This window comes from Gopherus evgoodei, chromosome 17, assembly GCF_007399415.2.
Source record: "Gopherus evgoodei ecotype Sinaloan lineage chromosome 17, rGopEvg1_v1.p, whole genome shotgun sequence".
Classification (NCBI taxonomy): Eukaryota; Metazoa; Chordata; order Testudines; family Testudinidae; genus Gopherus; species Gopherus evgoodei.
This window is the reverse complement of record NC_044338.1, coordinates 23015858-23039191: the sequence shown is the minus strand read 5'-3', so window position 1 is coordinate 23039191 and position 23334 is coordinate 23015858. Positions and strand designations below refer to the sequence as shown.

General features: G+C 44.2%; 2 protein-coding genes across 4 annotated transcripts in view; both read left to right on the top strand.

Moving 5' to 3' along the window:
- Positions 1-16625, top strand: part of HSF5 (heat shock transcription factor 5) — a 73244-nt gene extending 56619 nt beyond the window's left edge. The window contains exon 6 of the mRNA XM_030536628.1: positions 16558-16625. Coding sequence (XP_030392488.1) covers positions 16558-16625 — 68 coding nt within the window. The remainder of the gene's footprint in view (positions 1-16557) is intronic.
- Positions 16626-17176: 551 nt separating this feature from the next.
- The window catches only part of RNF43 (ring finger protein 43), a 131031-nt gene continuing 124873 nt past the window's right edge, over positions 17177-23334 (top strand). For 2 of the 3 annotated variants that reach the window (XM_030536404.1, XM_030536402.1), the window contains exon 1: positions 20003-22128. In XM_030536404.1, coding sequence (XP_030392264.1) covers positions 21898-22128 — 231 coding nt within the window. In that variant the 5' untranslated portion in view covers positions 20003-21897. Of the gene's footprint in view, positions 17367-20002; positions 22129-23334 lie in introns of those variants that run through there. The other variant, XM_030536405.1, reaches the window with a different exon arrangement.

The following is a 23334-nucleotide window of genomic DNA, read 5'->3' as shown; positions in this document are numbered from 1 at the left end:
AAAAAGACCATTACTCACCTTTTGTAACTGTTGTTCTTCGAGATGTGTTGGTCATATCCATTCCAAACCCGCCCCCCTTCCCCTCTGTCAGAGTAGTCGGTAAGAAGGAACTGAGCGGGCGATGGGTTGGCAGGGGTATATATCCAGTGCCATAGCGGCACCACTCCAGGGGGCACCTCAGCAGACCCACCGAGTGTTACTAGGATAAAAATCATCTGATGAACGTGCATGCGGCGTGCGTGCACCTAATTGGAATGGATATGAGCAACACATCTCGAAGAACAACAGTTACAGAGGTGAATAACCGTCTTTTCTTCAAGATGTGTTGCTCGTGTTCTGCCCTCCGACCCCTCTGTCAGAGCTGCCAACCAGAAGGAACTGAGAGGGCGTAGGGTCAGCAGCATCTAATATACCAACACATGAGCGTGGCACTCCAGGGGGCGCTACAGCTAATCCTATGGATACTGCAAAGGCAAAAATCTCTGACTGTGCACATGAGTGTGCAAATACCTAGGATGGAATGGACATGAACAACACATCTCGAAGAACAACAGTTATGAAAAGGTATGTAACCATTTTTTTCAACAAAGGCAGTGTTTTTATGGCTCATTACAATTAGTAACCCACTAACCCTCATTTGTGTTATGACTGCAGAGGTGTTAATTGGCCACTTCATTTTAAATGGTTTCTTGCAACATGTGTTAATGCTGTATTCTTAACAGTCTGTCCCACAGATTAGCTATGATACTATGGTTACTTTTTCCAGACCTGAAGAAGAGCTCTGTGAAGCTCGAAAGCTTGCCTCTGCCACCAACAAAAGTTGATCCAATAACAGATATTATCTCACCCACTTACCTCTCACATATCAGTTGTCATACCCACACAATCACATCTTTCGGTATGTCATCTGATAAATTTGTTCTTTCCTATTCAGCTAGATCATGGCATCTCCTTGAAACTGTACTTGGGAGTGGTAACACACTACTGGCTGATACTCAGCTGTAGGTATCATCCACATTAATCAGCTTTTGCACTAGTTTGATGAACCCACGGTCCAAAGATGGTCTGAGAAGATCAAATGTCCTTGCAATTGGGACTCAAACATTTGCCTGTAATTTCTGATTCTTCTTCCCTATGGGTGCTCCTCTTCAGGTGTGCATGCACCCTGTCCCACTGTTTTGGGCCTGTGATCAGAAATTTTTTGGTAATAGCGCCCATTCGGCCCATAAATGTGCACCACTTGTGCCCAATAGCAAGGATGTATAGGACTGCAGAGGTGAACAGCTCTCAGTTCCTCCTCTTCGGCCTGAGACAGAGCATCAAACGTGCCTGCTTTTACAGAGTGGTTTTAGTGTGTTGGGATTCCCCCTGAGACTTCCTTCCACTCTGCTTCCCAAGAAATCAGTTGAGCTCCAGACTTTGACACTCACATATCTTTATTTGGCATACAGCAATGCTGCGCTTAGTTGATTGGACTCAAATGTAGGAGGCGTGGATGCAGATGACACTAAACTGGGAGGAGTGGTAGATACGCTGGAGGGTAGGGATAGGATACAGAGGGACCTAGACAAATTAGACGACTGGGCCAAAAGAAATCTGATGAGGTTCAACAAGGACAAGTGCAGATTCCTGCATTTAGGAAGGAAGAATCTCATGCACTGCTAAAGACTAGGGACCGAGTGACTAGGCAGCAGTTCTGCAGAAAAGGACCTAGGGGTTATGATGGACAAGAAACTGGATATGAGTCAACAGTGTGCGCTTGTTGTGAGGAAGGCTAACAGCATTTTGGGCTGTATCAGTAGGAGCATTGCCAGCAGATCGAGAGACATGATCATTCCCCTCTATTTGGCATTGGTGAAGCCTCATCTGGAGTAGTGTGTCCAGTTTTGGGCCCCACACTACAAGAGGGATGTGGGAAAATTGGAAAGAGTCCAGCAGAGGGCAACAAAATTGATTAGGGGGCTAGAGCACATGACTTATGAGGAGAGGCTGAGGCAACTGGGATTATTTAGTCTGCAGAAGAGAAGAATGAAGGGGGATTTGATGGCTGCTTTCATCTACCTGAAAGGGGATTCCAAAGAGGATGGATCTAGACTGTTCTCAGTGGTACCATATGATAGAACAAGGAGTAATAGTCTCAAGTTGCAGTGGGGGAGGTTTAGGTTGGATATTAGCAAAAACTTTTTCACTAGGAGGGTGGTGAAGCACTGGAATGAGTTACCTAGGGAGGTGGTGGAATCTCCTTCCTTGGAGGTTTTTATGGTCAGGCTTGACAAAGCCCTGGCTGGGATGATTTAGTTGGGGATTGGTCCTGCTTTGAGCAGGGGGTTAGACTAGAGGACCTCCTGAGGTCCCTTCCAACCCTGATAGTCTATGATTCTATGATACATCACAGCTCTAAAGTTACACAGAAACCCTCTCCCTTTATATACATGACACAGCTCTTTGCATTTACTAAGAATTGAATCACACATTTTTTGATTGGATTGGTTATTTTTCAAGAACCAATCCCTGTGCAACATGCTCTGTCCATGCATTGTCCACGCTCAATGTACTCTTTACCTCATCTCTAGATTTCTAACCAATCTTGTCCATTGTTATCTTGTTGGTAGTAAATGATTGCCTTGGTGTTCTGCCTCTTATTTTAGATGGGTCAGATATTCTGTCTGTTTAGCCTATAGACCTATTTACTTACTTTATTTAGCACAAATGTCCTGTTTTCAGCCTGAAGATTCATCTACCTCCCTATACTATCTTCCAAAGAATGAGGCCTCTCTTGTGTGTCTAATGACTCAGGCAAGGCCTACCTATAAAATGTTAGATTAGTTAGTTTATAGTTGTAGATAGTTTATTTGGATGTTTGTCTGTTTTCTTGTACTTGTGTTTACAGAATCATTTTGGACTTTTATTTTCTGGGTTATGCCAAGATCTCCAGTCTTTAAATATTGTCTTTCCTGATGGGAGGTGATCCCAGGTAGTGGCAGATGCTCTCAGAGTCTGAAGTGTTTGGGGGATACCTGTATTCTCTCAAAGTGGAAGATATGTACTTCATTTAAAATCAGATCTCATAAGAACAGGAAGAGTAGAGAAATCCTTAAAACTGGCTTCAGACCAATGCTCTGAGGACACCCCTGAATGCCCTGTCTACCTCAGGATCCTGGTCACTGAGAGCTTCAAGAAGTTTTCTGCTATCCCTTCTACCTTAGGATCTCAGTCACTGAGACCTGCAAGGGAGAAGACAGCTGCTATTCTGGCCACCTCAATATGCCAGTCACTGAAAGCCCTAGGGGCTGAGACATCTTCATCCATGCTAAAAGTACCAAGAGCCTCACTTTATAAATTGGTGGATAACCAACCAAGGGGAACAGGAGTGTTAGATCTCCTTCAAAGAAGCCTTGGTCACCAGAGACCCCAAGAGGAGTGCTATTGAGGCTCTGAGTGTTTCTGGTACTGTGAATATGTCTAAGGCTGCTTCTAAGAGTCTTGCTTCTACCAAGGAGGACCTGACACCAAAGTCGTCATCCTGCTTCCATTGGTCATGTCTCCTGTTTGGAGATCAGTGCCATCAGAATCTTTGGTACTCTTGGGACTATTACATCTGAGTCTGTGCCTGGGCATGTTCATCCTTCAATTCAGACTAGACAGGTACCTATATCAGTACCAATACTGACCTCCAGCATACCCCCAATACCACAAGAATTCAGATACTCAACGGACTTCTTTGTCTCCAATGAACCAGAGTCTCTACTGCCTACTCATACTGTGCCCTTCTCAGTACCAGGGTCTTCTGGGTCAACAATTACTCATTTTTCATTGAGACCCTCTACTTTTCTGACTTCCGTCATCCAGGGAGAATAGGTACCATCTATCATAGAATCATAGAATATCAGAGTTGGAAGGGACCTCAGGAGGTCATCTAGTCCAACCCCCTGCTCAAAGCAGGACCACTCCCCAGACAGATTTTTCCCCCAGATCCCTAACTGGCCCCCTCAAGGATTTAACTCACAACCCTGGGTTTAGCAGGCCACTGCTCAAACCACTGAGCTATCCCTCTCCCCCCACCTTCCATCTATGTGGAAGAGGAGTCTGATTTGGACTCATAGCTTTCTGTTCAAGAGTTTTATTTATTCAAAGACACATTACTCTGCGCACAGAGGGAAGGGAGGCTAGGTGACCTCCACCTTCAAACAGCTGAGATGACCAATGGTAGCTATCTCCTCCTATTCCCTATGTTCTTCCTCAATGGTCTTACTGCAATCCATGGGCCCTATACCACCAACAATTTTTAAGGGCCCTGAGTCCCTCTCATAGGGACATAGGCAGTCTCATTCTCCTGTGCCCCGCTCCCTCTTCACTAATCAGAACCGCTATAGTAGACCTTTAAAGAGCAGAAGGCAAGAACTGACAAGGAAAGTAAAACTTCACACAAATATTTTGTCATCATCACCAAATGAGGCTGTAATGCCTCCACCACCTTCCATGGTGGATGACTTTTGATCCATGAGCTGATGAAGTGAGTCCTGGATACACCTCATATTCCTCTTGAGGAAATCCAGGACTCCCATCATAAACTCCTGGAGATTTTACATGCTTCAGCTTCAAGACACATGGCACTTCCAATTAATGAGGCACTTTTAGAGCCAGCCAAGATGATCTGGCGAACTCCTGCAACAGCACTCCCTACATACAAGTGTGCCAATAGAAATACTATGTCCTGGTCAAGGAGTCAGAATTTTTATTCTCACATCTTAAATAGAATTCCTTGTTTCTGCAGTTAATAAACATGGGAGGCAGTACAACACCAAAGACACTCTATACCAAGGACCAGAAGCATCTTGATTTTTTTTGGTCACAAAAGGTACATTGTGCACAAAAGGAGCACTGTGAAGGCCATCATAAATGAAGGTCAGCTCTTGGCCAAGACACATTTACAGGCCTCCTTAGACTCAGCTAAGACTGCATCCCAGTCCATTTCTACTGCAATCATGATGTGATGACCATCTTGCCTCCAGCTGTCTAGATACCTTAGGAGGTACAATATATTGTAGTGGACTTTCCTTTTAACAGTCACAAGTTTTTTATTTTTGAACTCTACTGACAATTCCCATCACAGTTTGAAGGATCTGAGGGCAACACTGATCTCTTGGGCTCTATACACCTGTGAATAAAAGAAAGTTTAGCAGGTGTCATACAGCCCAGAGATCTCTCCCAGCTCACTTTTCTACTTTCTGTAGACCTCCTGAACCTCCAACTAAGAGACCAAAATATTCCAAGAAGCCAGCTACTGCCACAGCTACTTCATCCCAGCCATCCAATTTTGATGATTTGGATGAGAGTCTGACCCACCCACTCCACAAGGATGACTGCACTATTCCATTTTCTCTCACCCCCCATTTGGATACCATCTCTCCCAATTTCAACCTGCATGTCAGGCCATAGCATCCAACAAGTGAGTTTTGGATATCATAAGGTCCAGTTGCTCCATCCCCTTCACTTCCATCCCTTCGTCCTACCACTGCTTCTCCATCCCTTTTCGGGGACCCATCTCATGATCAATTGCTTAGACAAGAGGTTGCCTCTCTTCTACACTTAGGAGCTACAGAACCCATTCCAGTATAGCTCAGGGGAAACAGAGATTTAGTCCAACTACATTCTGGTTTCCAAAAAGAACAGGGGATGGAGGCCAATATTAAATCTCAGATGTCTTAACAAATATGTGAAACAGCTGAAATTCAGGATGGGGACTCTTGCAGCTTTAATTTCCTCCATTGATTCTGGGGATTAGTTTCTGACTGTCAGCTTTCAAGATGTTTATTTTCATGTCACCATTCATCCCTCTCACACGAGATTTCTTCACTTTGTAGTCAACTGCGACCACTATCAGTATTGCACTGTCCCCTTTGGCCTCACCTTTGCCCCAGGGGTATTCTTAAAGATCATGGTAATTGTAGCTGCCTACCTATGTCTTATGGGGATAATCGTTATCCCTTATCTCAATGATTGGTTGCTCAGAAGTCCCTCTTATCAAGAGGTATTATCAGCAGTACAAATGACAAGGTCACTATTCCACAGTTTAGACCTCCAACTCAATCTTGAGAAATCCACTTTGACACCAATACAGCAGATCTTTTCAGGACTCCTGCAATTTAAGATCCTCCTACTATTGTCATACCATCAGACCCATCCTTCTTCGGATAGGGGGTGCATCTGAGGTCAGACACAATCCAGGACAAATAGTCATCACAAGAGATGCTTCTTCATATCCAGGAGCGGCGCCAGGGTTTTTGGCGCCGTAGGCGCAGGGCCGGCTCGCCGGTCCAGCAGCTCCGGTGGACCTCCGCCTGTGGGAGGTCCACCGGAGCAGTCTGCCGCCCTTCCAAATCCTGGCACCCTAGGCGACCACCTAGGTCACCTAAATGGAAGCGCCTGCCCTGTTCATATCAACCTTCTAGAGTTGAGAGTAGTGAGAAGTGCTTGTATTCACCTTCTTTGATCAAAGTCAAATCCTTCAAGATCATGACAGGCCATGTGGCCTGCATGTTTTACATCAATTGTCAGGCAGGGTGTGTTCCCTCTCACTTGTGCTGGAGCAGTAAACTGCTGGAATTGGTGCACAGCCAACCAAACAGTGATCTCAGTTTCTTACCTCCCTGCTATACAGAATACCACAGCGATGACCTCAGCAGGTAGTTCTCCTATAATTACAGATGGGGACTTATGAGTCCTCAGCACCATATTTTTACCTTGGCGATTTCCAGAGGGGCTTTAGGAAATATTTTCCTTATTTCCTGGGAAAAGAGCCTACTTTACAAGTATCCACCAACACCGTTGTTCTTCCAAGTTTTGAACAAGATAAAGAAGCACAAAGCCATAGTCGTCTTGGCCACGTCAGTGCAATCAAAATAAGTTTGGTATCCTGACCTGATTTGACTCACTTCTTGTCCACTGCTGAGACATTACCTGTTGTCTCAGGAGACTGGTTTGTTGCTTTATCCCGGATTAGAAATTCTGCAACTTCAGGTGTGACTCCTTGATGCTTCTTGGGGATAGAGACTTCCTGTTCAACAGAGGTGCAACAAATATTGTTACATAGTAGAAAGACATTTACATGAAATACTTCAGAAATGGAAGAGTCTTCACCACTGGTATTCCCATCATCAAGATTCTCTTGTTCACTCTCCTCTTCCCACAGTTTTAGTTTACCTGTTGGAATTGAAAAGATCCGGTCTCCTTAAGAGTTTTCTTAGGGTCCTCTTGGTGGCGCTATACCCTTCACTGGTAGAAGGTTTTTCAGTTTTTTCTTACCCCCGGGACCGTAAGGTTTCTGAAAGGACTGATGAATCTCTTTCTACAGATTGGAGAACCTGATCCACTATGGAATTGAACCTCGCTCTTAATTGCCTTATGAAATACCCCTTTGAACCATTGGCTACATGTTTGCTGCTTCTCCTAGCTATTGAAACAGTTTTCTTGGTAGCCATAGCTTTTGCTTGGAGGGTTGGAGAATTGGAGGCTTTAGTAGCAGAAACCTCTGCCCCCCCACCGCCGCCGCCTTTTACAGTGTTTTAAAGGACAAAGTATTATTGTGACTACATACCAAGTTCTGACCCAAGGTGTCTTCTCAATTTCATATAAACAAGACCATCCATATCCCAATTTTTCCCCTCAAAACTGCATCAGACGTGGCAGTCCATATGTTAGTTGTCAGATGGGCATTAGCCTTTTATCTGAATAGAACCAAAACTTTCTGAAAGTCTGCTAGGCTGTTTGTTTCAATTGCAGACAGTTCATGGGGATCCACAGTCCCCACCCAGAGGCTCCCCACTCAGTCTGGACTTTAGGGCTATGTTTCACTTACATGGGATGATTAATAGTCAAAGAAGGAATTCGTTTGAGGGCTTTAGAAACCATGTGACAGAAGAAAAAGTAAGGAAAGACTCGCTGGCTTAAAATTGCAAGCAGTAGTCAGATTTTGTAGCAGCATGAACAGGGCTTGCCTACATGAACATTTATCTTAGAAGCAAGCTGGGGTGTGAATCTACTTTGCCAGCACTAGCTTGCTGGGAACTATCTGTCGGTGTGGACCTTGCTGACACACACACAGTTTTTTAATGCACTTTGATCAAGTCCCATTTCAAAGAGAATTAGATCAAAGTGTGTTAACAAACTGTTAATAGGCGCACCAGCAGAGTGCACACGGACAGTTAGTCCATGGCAGGCTAGTGCTGTCAGGCTAGATTCACACTCCAACTTGTCACAAACTAAGGCTTTGTCTATGCTATGTGCCTTTTAGCGACATGCCTGAACTAGTGAGACTACATTTGGAAGCCAATAACCCTACTGGCTTCACTCACTGCTACTGTCTCAGAGCAACAGCCCAGTTCTTCAGCTAGAGCCAGAGTGTCTACAGCTGATAGCCTGGATGTTATCTGGCTGACCACTACTGAAAAGGACCGCTCTGTGGCAGTCCTAGATATTCTGTACCAAAGTAGAAAGCCCACAGTGAGATGAACTTATTGAGCCAAATGGAAAATATTCTTTGTTATTGCATGACAAAATTATGCTCCTCTGCAAGCGACAATCCACAGTATTTTGGATCACTCATTCTCTTTCAAGCAGTGAATAGCCTCTGGTACAGGCCCACATATTTTCTCACCCTACTGTGACAATATTTCTCAAAGAACTTGCCCATGCCTTTCTTCCAATCAAAGAACGCCTCCTCTTTGGATCTCAATGTAGTGTTAACTGATTGATGGGCCCTCCCTCTGAGCCCATGGCCACCAGCTCTCTGTTGTGTTGCAGTGTAAACCGAGGGTTAGTGGGACCTGAGTCAGCTGACTCATGTTAGGGAACCTTGGGCTTGAGCGCCTACACTGTTTTTTAATCCTACTTTAAGAATTTTCTAACTCGTGCTCAAACTTGGGGGCTCTGGCATCCACACTGCAGCGTGCAGACCTGAGACAAATCAAACATATCCCAAAGTCCTTAGCTCCTTCCCAAAATGTGGCCACTCTAGCCCCATGATCGTGATGCACTGTGAGAAAACTATACTGCCTACCCTGCAGACTACAGGAAGTTTGAACAGCCTGCCAATTCAGTCCGTTGAGCAGTCATTTTGGTCGGTGCGCTCCCAGCTACTGCAGCTAGCAACATGGAGGCACCTTTTGAAGAACTTCTCTTGCTTGTGCTTTCACTCCTGTGTCAGGAAACTGGCAGAGCATTTGTGAGGTGCTGGTGGACATTTCAGTAGTGTTTTCTGTCCCACCCAAGATACCTGATGGATTTCCTGATGGAGAAGGAGTACTACCACCCTGGCATGGCAGACTCGCACTGGCAGATGCTACTCAGTACAATTGGCATAGTCGCTGATGCCCCCCTATGTAGAGCACAGACTGGTGGGTCACATTTTCCTGTAGATCTGGGTTGACCAGCAGTGGGTCCAGAACTTTCACATGAAGAAAGCTACATTTCTGGAGCTTTGTGAACAGCTTGCTCCCACCCTCTAGTGTAGAGACACAACTGAGGTCACCGTTGCTGGTTCAGAAGTGTGTTGCCGTAACCATCTGGAAGCTGGCTATGTTGAACTGCTACAGATCCATTGTCAACCAGTTTAGAGTTGGAAAGTCAACTATGGGTAAAGTGGTGGTGGAGGTATCTGAGGCAATCAGGTGTGTGGTTTACCTATGTGTAGTGGGCAGTAAAGATATTCCAGAGGTAATTGCTGGCTGAGAGAATATGGTTTCCTTACTGCTCCAGGGCAATTGATGGGACTCATGAACCCATAAGTTGCCCTCCTCAAGGAGAACATGGTACATAAACCACAAAGGATACTACTTCATTGTTATGTGGACCCTCTTAGACCACAGAGGCCAATTTACGAGCATCAGCTTGGGCTGTACTGGAAAAGTTCATAATGCCAGAGTTTTTTGCTTCTCAGGAGTCTACATTCATGGACAGGCTGGGACACTATTCCCACTAAATGACATTGACATAAATGGAGTTACTTTCTCCACCATTATTCTGAGAGACCCTGAGTATTCCCTTTTGCCTTGGCTTATGAAACCATACCCTGATTTCAGAGGCCCTGGCAAAAGAAGGTTTAATAATTGCAGGGTAGACATACCCACATAGAGTTCCTTCTCAGGGTTGTCTTAGAGTTTCACATTAGCCAGTCTATTCATTATCCTGTTTTATTTTCCCCAAGCCCCTTTCTTCCATAGCCAAAGTAAAACTCTAAACACTAGGTGTGCTCAGGGCAGTGTCCGTTTACATGTACTGGACTACCAGGGCCGGCTCCAGGCACCAGCTGAGCAAGCTCGCGCTTGGGGCGGCAGATTCTAAGGGGCGGCATTCCCTCAAATCCTGATTTGTTTGGTTTTTTTTTTTGGCTTGGCCGCTTTGGCCGCCCCGCAGGTTTTTTTTTCTTTTTTCTTTTTGGTTCGCTGCTCCGACTGCCCTGTAGGGGGCAGCGGCACCGAGGAGGGGAGTGCCCTGCTGGAAGCAGGCTGTACCCTCCGTCTGCCCCAGCTGTTGCCAGGTCAGTAGCAAGCCCGGCAGGGCAGCCCGCAACCTTCCCTCCCCACTGACTGCAGCGGCGCAGCACCCTCCCAGCAGGCGGCACGGCGGAAGCTATGGCTGCCCCCCTCTCTCTCCCCGCCCACTCCTTCCCCCTCCTCCCTGCTGCCCGGGGCATGTCTGCAGCGCTGGGAGTTCCCCTGCACTCACGCTCCGGCTGCTCTGCACGTTTTTTTTGGCTCTGCTGCTCCAGCCACCCCACAGGTTTGCTGCTTTTTTTTTGTTTTTTGCTTGGGGTGGCAAAAAAGCCAGAGCCAGCCCTGTAAACTACATCACTTAGAGCCTCACCAAGAGGCTATTAGCGAAATAGATAACAGGACAACCAATGCCTTCACAGTGGCCAAGTGGGTTTTGGACTGTATACATACCTGCTATGTGCTAACAGAGATCCTCCTGAACACTTGACTTGAACCCACATAGTTTTCATCACCTCCCTCAATAATGTGCCATTGACTGAGACTTTTAGGGAGTCATAGCATGCAAGTCACAGGAGGTAACAGTACCGCTCTACTCTGCGCTGGTTAGGCCTCAGCTGGAGTACTGTGTCCAGTTTTATTCATCAACGTATAGAAAGGATGTAGAGAAACTGGAAAGGATCCAGAGGCGAGAAACGAAGATAATCAAAGGAATGGAATGCAAGCCATATAAACAAAGGCTAAAGGAACTGGCTATGTTTAGTTTGGAAAAGAGGAGATTAAAGGAGTGGGTGAATGTGATAGCGATCTTCAAATACTTGAAAGGCTGCCACAAAAAAGATGGAGAAAAATTCTCTCTCGCCACAGAGGGCAGGACAAGAGGCAATGGATTCTAACTACAGCAGAGCAGATTTAGATTAAATCTCAGGAATAACTTCCTAACTGCAAGAACAGTAGGATGATGGAACAAACTTGTAGAAGCTCCTTCACTGGAAGTTTTCCAAAAGATGCTGGAGAGCCATCTGTCTTGGATGTTTTTTCCTCCAGATCAGATTGGCAAAGACCCTGGGGTTTTGACCTTCCTCTGCAGCATAGGGTATGGGTCACTTGCAGGTTTGAACTAGTGTAAATGGTGGCTTCTCTGTAACTTGAAGTCTTTAAATCATGATTTGAGGACCTTAGTAACTCATCCAGAGACTAGGGGTTTATTATACAAGAGGGTGTATAAAGTGTGTCACTTTGTAATTTTGCAAGCAATTCAGTTTTATATATTATTTTCTCCAGAACTACTTGTTGCCTACAATGCACACAAGGAATGTTGAGCACAGATCAGGGGCATAGTGGTTCACATACTCACCGACAACACCACAGCAATGTATTACATGAACAAACAGGGGAGACCACTCCTATCAGCTTTGTCAAGAGGCAGTAAATTTCTGCCAATTCTGCACTGAAGAGAACTTCATTCTCACAGCCGTTCATTTACCAAGTGCCCAGAATCACGTGGCTGATCATCTCAGCAGGAATTTCTCTCAGAATCATGAACGATCTCTGAAGAGCAGTGTGCTGAGGTACATATTCAGAGAATGGTGTATTCCTGCTGTTAACCTGTTTACAATGAAAGACCACAAAAAGTGCCATCAATTTTGCTCTCAAATGGATCTCAGTCTGGATTCCATGACAGACACATTTCATCTGAGTTGGGAATCAGCTCAGATGTATACTTTGCTCCCAGTCCTGCTCATTCTTTAGGTAATCCTCAGGCTAAGGATGGATCATGCCAGACTGATTCTCATTGCATCAGTTTGGCTGTGACAGTGTTGGTTTTACAATCTCCTCAGTCTTTCTGTTCTTCCATCCATTCCTCTTCCTTGTCCCAATCTATTGATTTCACATCCTGCGCTGAACAGTCTACACTTCCCAGCATGGATACTGTGTGGCTAGACAAGAGAAGCCCTGTTCTGAAGCTGTTTCTGACAAGTTCTACTGAACAGTAGAAAGCCCTCTATTAGGACTTCCTATGTGGCAAAATGGAATCGTTTCCTCATCTGGGGAGCTCAACAATGCAGTCGTGTGTTCAGAACATTGTAGAATACTTGTTATACCTCTAGTCATCTGATTTGTCACTCAGTTTTGGTCTTACATCCTCCAGTTCAAGGGAAAATCTATCTTCTTGAACTCTTTGGTAGTCAGATTTCTGAAAGGGCTCACTTGTCTCTTTCCACCAGTGAAGGAAGTGATTCTCAGTGGTACCGTAACACTGTTTTGGCCAGGGCTCTACCAAATTCATGGTTGATTTTGGTCAAGTTCACAGTCATAGGATTTTAAAAATCATAAATTTCATGATTTCAGAGACTTAAATCTGAAATTTTATAGTGGTGTAATCATGGGGGTTCCAACCCAAAAGAATGCAATGTGGAGGGGAGTTTGCGATATTGCCACCCTTTTGCGCTGTTGCTGGTGGCAGAGCTGCCTTCAGAGCTGGGCGCCTGGCCAACAGCCATTGCTCTCTCGCCGCCCCCAGCAGCAGCACAGAAGTGAGGGTGGCATAGTATGGAGGGGGCTTCACTTTGTGGGGGGGACAGGGCTGGCCTTACAGGTGAGCGATGTTGTGGGGGGGTCCTATGGTTACCTCCCCCACCCACACAGCTAGCACAAGGCCTCCTTAACCCCTGAGCGCTGGGGCATTGGGCTCAGGGAGGGGCGGGACTCAGGGCACCCTGGCTGAAAGCTCCTACTGTACGCCGGGCTCCAGCTGCTGGTCCTATCCAGGCTGGTGAGTGACTGGACTTCCTCTTCTCCTGCAGGTCCCGTTCCCAGGGCTGGGTCAGACTCACCTCCAGGAACCTCCCCCAGCTGCAGGAAGCTCTGTGGCTGCTGGCTGGGAGCCCAGTTCTGAAGGCAGCGCAACTGCCAGCAGCAGTATAGAAATAAGGGTGTCATGGCAGGATATTGCCGCCTTTACTTCTGTGCTGCTGCAGGCTGCATCGCTACCTTCAGAGCTGGGCAGCTGGCCAGCAACTGGTGCTCTCCAGCCGCCCAGCTCTGAAGGCACCACAGAAATAAAGGTCGCAATCCCCCTTCAGTAACCTTGACCCCTCCCCACAACCCTCTTTTGGGTTGGGACCCCCAGTTTAAGAAACACTGGTCTCCCTTGTGAAATCTGTATAATATAGGGTAAAAGTACACCAAAGACCAGATTTCACAGTCTGTGATATGTTTTTCACAATTGTTCATATGGAAGGACCCTACTCATGGTACCTCCATTGGAGACCTTGGCAACTTGTTCTATGTCTCTACTATGCCAAAATAAAGCATTTTTTGTGGTCATAACTTTTGTGAGAAAAGTTAGTGAGCTGCAGGCCCTAATGACAAACCCTCCATATATGTAGTTTTTCCTGGACAAGATTGCTTTGAGACTTCATCCTAAGTTTTTGTGTAAGGTAGCATCACAATTTCATCTTAACCAGACTAGTCACTTACCTGTATTTTTTCCCAAACCTCATTCAAGTGCTGACGAACAATGTCTTAATTCCTTGGATGTGAGACAATATTTAGTATTTTACTTGGAAAGAAGTAAGCCATTCCATTCATCTTTTTGTTTCTTTTGTGGATTGTATGATGGGTCAAGTGGTCTCGGTGCAGACGATTTCCTGGCAGATAACATTCTGTATTACAACGGCTTATGTGGTGGCTTGGATTTCACCTCTGCACAGGTTAAGAATTCATTTGAAGAGGTCCGAAACAGCTTCAATCACATTTCTCAGCGATATTACAATATTGGACATATGCAGGGCTGCTACTTGGTCTTCCATACATACTTTTAACAAACAATTATGCTGTTATGACTGCATCCAGATCAGATGTGAATTTTGGGAAGACAGTGTTGCAGGCACTTCTTAAATAAAATCCGAGCCCATCTCCTTCTGTTACTGTTTGTGAGCCACCTCAGTGGAATACATCTGCAACCACTTGAAAAAGAAAAAACGGTTACTTACCTGTATTGTAACAATTGTTCTTCGAGATGTGGGAGCAGTTGTGTGTGATAGAGTGGGAATTTTCTGTAATAGTTTTATGAATCTCTGGGTGCCTCAGTTTCCCTTATATTTTGCATGACCCGGTGGGGAAAAAAGGACCATGTTTGCTCTGAGGGCAGACTAAGAGACATACTGGGTGTGTGGGTGGGTGTGGGTGTGATCTAGCTTTCTGACCCTGAATGGGCTATTAAAAAGGACTGGCTGAGGAGACAGTGGAAAACGCAATCACCAGGCCATTGACCCATAACAACCAATGACCCAGAGAAAGATGGATTTCCCTGCCTCTAAACAGGGATGCTGAGGAAAGACCCCAGCTCAAGGACAAAGAACTGGAAGTGGAGGATAAAGTGCTGGCTTCTGGAGGAAGCTGAGGGACTCTCTCATCTGGGAACTGGTTAAGGAGGTCAGACTGAGGCTATATCTACAGCCTGTGTTAGCATAATTTATGTTGCTCAGGGTTGTGAATAAACCACTCTCCTGAGCAACATACTTACACTTACATAAGTGTTTGTGTGCACAGTGCTATGTACAGCTCTCGAGCGGGCGCAGCTGTACCGATACAGCTGAAATGCATCTGGTGAAGACGTTCTGTGCTGGAGAGTGTCTTCACCAGATGCGCTGTACATATAGAAATTTCCTGAGAGAGACAGAACCTGAAAATTGAGTTTTAATACAGCCTGGCTAGGACTTGGGGCTAACCAGAATGCTTTAACCTTTATTCTCTGTGTTGACCTAAGGGTTTTCTGTGCTGTATTCCAGTTGACTTAATAAGCCCTACTGTTTGGAAAATACTGCTTAAGTGTCACTGTAATGCTTGGTGAGGTGCATTAATTCCTGAAGAGAGTACAAGTTTCTACCAGGAATCTATCTGTGTTGGACTTGCTGAGCAGAGCACACCATGTGAAGCAGGAGTGCTAAAGCTCAGAGGTTCTGTCTCGGGAAGTGGTGAGGCTGCGTGGCCTACCCTGAAGGAAGCTTGGAACCCCCTGTGAGTTGGGCACATCAAAGGGGTTCCTCCAAATGACTGTGCCAAAGTTGAGGGCATAGCACGGATCCTGTGGATCCATGGCAAATGGGTATTCCACGACCCACTCTCCAACTCCTCAGCATTGGAGTCTAAATTCTTGATGTTTGGTGTGGAGGAACCGAGGGGGGGTCAGCGTGGTGCCACCCTTAAATATCCTGGGGAGTAGCTCAGGACCAGAACATTCATGCCACTCCTACAGATACTGCTAAGGAAGTTCTTTGACTTTAATGCCCTTTCACACGCACACCTGAGTGGAATACATTTCTGCACCGTCATCTTAAAGAACAACAATTACAGTACAGGTAAGTCTTGTCTGTTGACTTCACTGCATCAATACATTTGAATCATATTTTAAAGTTTTTCTTTCCTACTTTGAGGGCTAGGAAACGCTTTCGTTTTTTAAAGATGAATTTCTGATGTAATCACATGACTCCAGGAGCTGGGGCTCTAGGCATCTACAGAGCCTATGCCTTAATCTAGCCCTGTGGATACATCCAGAATATCTTCACTCTGCTTAAGAAATGTAAGTTTCAGAGAGGAACATTGGTCCATGTTTTTCCGAATTTATCTTCATTTGAGGACAGTATATGTTTGATTTTGAACTCTGCTTATGCTTTTTCTAACTGACCTCTGTGTACGGGATGGTTGTGGACACTTCATTTCTATTGTAGGAGAGAGCAGGAAACAGTAGATGCCTAAGGGCTAAAATTCTGGCAAGCGGCAGCACAAATAAACTAACAATCAGCTGTGAAATGTTTCACCTCAGTCTAGATAGGTGTATGTCAGATAAAAATTGTTTAGAAAGGTGAGGGTGCCCAAAGTCTGAGCACTTGGTATTCCTAGACAATGACCAGCAAAATCCTGAGGTTTATGCTGGCTGTGGCTACATTTTATACCAGCTCCCAGAAAGTAGATGATAAGATACTTGAGAACCCTGCCCTAGATGTAGTTAGGTGAGATGCACTCATGTGTACTGTATAACTGCTCCTTTTTTTCCTCCTAGATCTCCATCTACTGGTGGATGTAGCTTGCAAACAGGAGCACTTTCCAAAAGAAGAATTAAGAGAGTGAGAAGCGGGTGACAAGCATGTGAAAATGTGCAGTAACTGCCAACTGGGTTCTCCATATCAGACCCCAGAGGCAGTGCTTTGCACACAATATGCACTTTGGAACTTTTCAACTGTTTTAAAAAAAATCTCTTTCCTTTTGCTTTTGTTGTGAGTTTTATGGGGAACTAGTCACTTCATTGTTTACTGAATCTCTTTTGTTACATTTTCTACTTTGACAGGTTGTAAAACATCTAGCGGCCAGAGTGTTTAATATATAGTAATTGTTTACGTGCCTAAAATTGCTTAGAAACAAAAAGCTTGGACTCTCTGTAAACAGGAAATCTTAAAAGCCTCTGCAAGACTTTCTTACTGGGGAGCAAGCTGTTTCTCGTGTTGTATTTGGAATCTCTCTACTTCACTTTGCTGGGGAGTATAGTCAGCACAGCCCCAGTTTTGTGCTAACAGTGCATCTCCTTGGAGTTACGGCAGCCCTTTAAAGAGAATTGTATGAGAAACAAAAACATTGGGAGGTCAAAAGATTCCATGTCTGAGTGAGTCAGGGATTCCAGCAGAGAAAAGTGAGCTCATTTTCTAAGTGATTACTCAGGAAATGCTCTTCCTTCCAAGCACAGTGCTCTGTTTCATCAGCAAGTGTGTCCAACTGATGAGCATCCACCACACACCACAGCCGCTGGATCTTTTACATAAATGAAACATTCTTCTGTTTTAATAATTTCATTTGATTCTAGCGATATCTGTAATGGTAAGTCATCTCTTTGTTTACTGTATTGCTTATTTTAAGTAGGTCTTCACAAGACATTGTTTAATATAATTGTATTTATATTGAGAGTAGAGTTAAGGTTTTTAACAGCTATGTATTTGTATTAATATTTATTAATGTTGAAATACTGACAGAGGGATAAAGGATGCATGTGCAATATTTGTTGTGTTAGGATAATATATGTGAATGAGGCAGCACTGAAAAATGTAACTCTAATTGTTTCCTGCCTGTTCATGTATCTTTATAGTCAGTGAGACTCAGTCCAATATAATTGGGAAAATGCACAAGGAAGAAACAGAGCGAATAGGCCTTAATTTGTCAGACACCGAGTTATGGCCTCTAAATCTTTCTACAGCTTACAGCTATGTTCAGGACCTCACAGAAAAACTCTGGATGGTAGGATGAACCAAGATCAGATCTTTTAAACCCCTTCCAAGGCTCCAGACTAGAAAGTTAGAAGCTGGGGGATGCTCTTGGTCATGGCACACTAGCAGGAGCACTGCTGTACTGACCTTCCTCAGAGCTGACATTTTATATCTTTTGTTGTATGCATACAGTAAGTTTTCAGAGGCCTTGAATGTTTTAGGGGGTTGCATCTTCTCAGGCCCTGCAGTCAAATTAGAATATGTGGAAACCCAATAGTAAAAGATGGACTTTATGCATTCAAACAGTTAAAGGGAAAAGGAGTTCAGCAATACAGCAGGAACACTGAAATCTGAGTTTGGTTTGTTGCACCCCAGGCTGGCAGGGCTTGGGACTACTGCAGATGATGCTGTTGGAATAGGGGAGAGCCTCATTACCCTTTAGCAGTTTCTGCCATTAAGGGAGTGATGGCAGGTTTTGAGGAGAGTCCTGTCTAGTTCAGCTGCCCTGACTAAGAAGTGAATATGAAGTCATAGGGATCACTGGAATTCTGCATTGCCAGAGTGGGGCTGTTACATATAAAGTAAGGAAGCTTCCTGTCTTAACTTTCTCAGTCCTGTCTACACCAAAACATGTGATGTTCTTTTGGAGAGGTGAGTCAAGGAGTCTTGGCATGGTTAAAGGTTCTGTTGTTTTAATGATTAATTATGAAATCCTAGTGTTTATTACCTTTCTGAATTAAAAAAGGCCATGGAGCTGGATCTCCTGCCATACTTTACATGCACAGTACTATCAGCTGTAGCTTTCCTTATCCTTCATTAACTCCCAGGCACATTGTGAGAGGGCAGAAGAGAAAGGACATTCACTGTGTAAAGAAATCCGTTTAGTATTGCACAAAACAAACAAGTCTCGGGAAACCTGGCAGACTGGACATCTCAATATTTCGGCACTTTTAGCATGGATGTATTTCAGTCAGTAAATAATAAAGTGTGACTGCTCCAACCAGGCACATTGTTTTACTATTTTCTTGTTAATGGGAACGGTGTGAAGTTTGGTTACACTGCGATGTAAAATGACAGCAGCACATACAGATCATGGTTGCAGTAATCTGCAACCAAAGCTGTTAAAGTGAAATAGATGTTGCATTTATATTCTCAATGTGTGTGTTAAATTTTAAAATGTAGATATTTAAAAATAAATATTTTAACCAATAGTTCCTGATATCACCTTTATAAATTAAAAAATATCATTGCTGCACTGATAGGCTTCTTAAAAGTATAGTCTACCAGATTTCCCCCTTGTGTAACTCCATTGACTTCTGTGGAGTTCACCAGGGATGAATTTGGCTCCGTGTGTACGCGAAGGGTCATTAATTGGTCATGTTTTTGAGTGCAATTCCTTTTTCATAAGTACCACGTTCTACAGAGATTCTTTCCTAACTAGCTTAATGAGAGGCTGGCTGGATAGGATAGCATATTTTCTGTATGGTACATACTTGGGAGGGTTTTGTATGTCTTTCTGAGATTCCGCCTCAACACAGATCCATCACATGCCTAGTTACAAACTTCCACTTGCAACCTAACTTTGAGGTTATAGGTCTGACCTATAGTATTATTCACCTCCCAGTGATGTCAGAGGAGAATAACAGTTGAATTCCAGACCTCTGACATCAGCCTGACCTGAAACGTTCTTGCAGTAGCAACTAGAAAAGGGCTACTGAATCTAAATTAGCAAGAGCTGAAGAAAAGCTGTGCGTGAAATGGACAGAGTCCTTCCCAGGGTCGAAGACATAAGGCTGCAATAAATCAGAACATTCTACAGAGGGGAGTTGCTTCAGATACTGGCTTGATGCCATTCAGAGTGTCACAGGAAGGCTGGGAAAGAGCCTGCCATCCCACTGATAAATTCCCTACTTCATTTGTTTATTGATCTGACTTTGCATTTTAATTTATTTTATTATTTATTTTTATCTTTGCTGTGTTGGTCACAGACTTTGCTTTAATGTCAGTTTGAAGGACCACTCAATGACCCTGATTTATATGTGATAGCTTAATCGTTAGTAAGTTAGTACGGGATGTGTTGAATGCAATTTAGCTGTGGATCAGGAGAGGGAGTCCAGGAGCATTGAGAACCAGATATCAAGGGGGTGGGGTTGTTGCCTATGACTGCTCCACCCTCACTTTGTGTCAGCAGGTAGAGAGAAAGCTTGCAGTCCCAGGGGAGGGAGGCAGAGAGCTGAGGAACACAAACTGCAAACCACAGGCTTCCTCCTCCAGAGAGTCGATCCAGAAGTGCTTTTCTGGAAGGAAAGCTCTTCCCCGACATCTACATAACTTTCCAAGTCCACCTCAGGATTCAGAGTCCTTGCTTCTGGGATTTGTTGCCTACTTTATACTGATAGCAGTCTGCCTAGGTTTGCTGCTGGATTGTTGCTGATATTTCCAAACTTTTTCTTTCTCGCTCCCCACATTTCAAGCTGATCATTGTATGTGCTGTAACAAGAAGAGAGAGACTTTTTTATTTGAACGGAGTATTCAGAAATGCTTTTGAATTCATTCTAAGCTCTTTTGATTGCGTTTGGACACTTAACTTTCAGCCATGCCTGGCCCAGGAACTTTCAGCCTGGAGTAAATTTCTACCTTTGATCTTATTGGATTGTCTTTCGGGCTGTGGAATTCCATTCCTATCTACCTGCATTTTGTGCGCGCGTGTGTGTGTGTGAGAGAGAGAATTATATTTTTCTAAGTAACAGGTTGGTAAAGTAAGAGACAGTTTTTGCTAAGCTGTTAAAAGTTGGTTTTGTCCAGGATTTATAGAAACATTTCCATCTGTTTCAGCCCCTGGAGATTCCTGCAGGCAGACTACTCAGCAGGTTTGCAGATCTCTCCTAAAAATCCATATCTCCCTTCTCAGGAGAATGATCAGTGTCCAAAGTCATTTTAATTGCTGAATTTCTCTATCGTGTCTACAATTATGAAGACTCTTCAGTACTTTTTGTGTGACCTTTGGGTAGCCCGTATGGATTTTTTTTTGGTGCTTTTATTTACGATTGTATTAGCATGTGCTTGAAAGCAATTACAGCAGTTCCTGAGCGTGCACAGGAATAGCATAAAACAAGGACATGTTGGTAACTTTTTTCTCAAAGCCTGTGCCTAAACTTTTAAAATGTTTTTTTACCTCCTGGGAATTTGAAGATAGGTTGAGAAGCCTCTTGTTCATCTAATGAATTTTGGGAACTGAAGATCAGAAGATATGTGCTTTAAAACAGATTCCAAACACAGATTACTAGTGACTTCCCATCCTTATGCTGAACCAGGAGAATAAATCTTGATCCCTGAGCCCAAGTGAGAGGCATTTCTAACAGAACAGGCATGTCAGGGATCAAATACATTTGGAGGATAGCCCAATAGCAAACACTTATTATTTATACTGAACTTTAAAAATACTGCTGTAATTATCGAAGGGGAATATCCGCTCTCCTCCAACATTAGTCTTTAATATGTGGAGTTGATGGAGGACACTGATACTTGTAATTAACATTAAATCGAAAGAGCTTGTGCTTTTGGGAATGAGATATGTGGAGAAGATAATTAGCTGGAGAAAAGGCCAAGTGCATCTAAGATTGATGTGTTCGACCTGCTGGTCATCCTGAAATGTAATCCTGAAAGGGCAGGAGCTGTAGAGACACATCTTGCATGGCAGAGACTCGCTTTGTGATTAGCTCAGGCAGGACTGAAATGCTACATAGTATTGTTGTATGTCCTGGCTTGGTTTTTTTAATGCTCATTTGTTCAGTTTATATTGATCTTTCTGGATTTATCCATTGGAGGAGAAGGAGAAACGCTTGATTTAGATTGTTGGTGTTTTGTTTTTAATTTTGTTAAGGCTCCACAGGCCTTCAGGCACGTGGCACCAAACAAGAGAAACCTTTATGATGAGAAACAGAAGAGGAACCCTATAAGGAGTGCCAGGAGGAAGGGGCTGTAGGGTATTGAGCCCCTCTCCCCTCCTTCCCATCTGCCCCACTGACTGGAAACACACAAAAGCTCTATACTTAACCAGCTCTGTCAACTGTTGGAACCTGCTGGTGGGGTGAGGATGCATTCCTGAGCGATATGTGTGGCCGAAGTGCGCTGCTGCAGCTGGTAGCATGAGTGCTGGCCCCCAGCTGCAGCTGGCTGTCCTCTGGCCTTGGCTGCTAATGGCTACACTGCAGGTTGGACTTGGCCATACTGGGCTGACACTGGCAGTGGAGTCAGAGAGGTCAGCAGCACAGAAGGCTCTTATTAGGGTGATCCCCTTAAAAGTGGAGCCAATCACATTGGAAGGAGTGTTTGCTAATGTTGCTGAGGTTACTCCAGCAGAAGGAAAATTGCTGCAGGTAAGAGAAACTTTATTCTGTCCCATTTCATTGGCCTTATGCTCCTAGTGCCGTATCCTCCCCTCACCCCACCCCCTTACTGCCCCTAGTGCAGTGGAATTGTTTTTATTTCCCAACTGTACATTTGTAACCAGAGGAACTATGCCTACCTGTTTGCTTTGTAGTATAGTATCCTACTGCTCTTTAACCTTTCACACTGTGGCTCTTAAGATAATTTCTTTTCTAGCTGTTTTTCATCCTGTCGTCAACTGCAGTTGTATACTAATGCTGCTAGTGTCCTAATGCTGAATGTATGGACATGTTCAGTTGCTCCTATGGGGTTTATTACTTTCTGTCATAGTTGGTGATACAATGCAAAGTCTGGTGAGCTACTTTCCATATTGGGCAAACATCACTCAGAGGATGGGCTTTCTGCTGAAATCCTGAGAGATTCTCCTACCTCTCCCCTTACTTCTATATTTCTAATGGAGCTGAGGGATACAGGTGCATTCTGCCCTCCATAATTATTGATCCAGGATCTGAGTGTTGGCTCAGCTAAGGAGGCAAATTATCCTCAATTTGCAGGTTCCCACAGCGTCAGTACCTTACCTGTTATAAGTGTAATCAATATCTGTTTCTAACATCTTCATCCAAAGAGAGAGGAGAGCCTCTGAACAGATTATAGCAGCAGAGGCTGTGACAGAAGCACAGTTGTGCTGGTCAGTGAGCAGGCTGATTGCTCACATAATGTATCTGTAGAGTTTGGTTCATTGTAGCAGCGCATAGTGTGCTACTGGAGTACCTTCATGTGCCATCTTGTCTGTCAGTGACTTGCCTTGTGAGCTCCCTGTTCAAGAACCAGATACTGCAAAGCTCATGGAGACAGTTTTGATTAATTTCAATTCTGAAGTTGTATATAATTCTGAAAAGCGGTTCCCTGTGGTGACTTTCCAAATGTGACGCTGACTCTTTTCTGTAACTAAAACATTAAATTGTATATAATAGTGGGAGAACAGAAAGATCTTTGAGCCAGTCTTGCAATATATGGTCCTCTGCTAACAAATTGGAAATGGACAGCAATACAAAATAGAGGCACTGAGGCATTTTGAAGCTTAATTCAGGTTTGTAAAGCAATTTGCTCTGCTCTAGCACTTTCTTTCCAAGTTCAAAGTATTATTATATTAAACTATATTCCCATTATCCTCGACAAATATACCTGAGGACCAG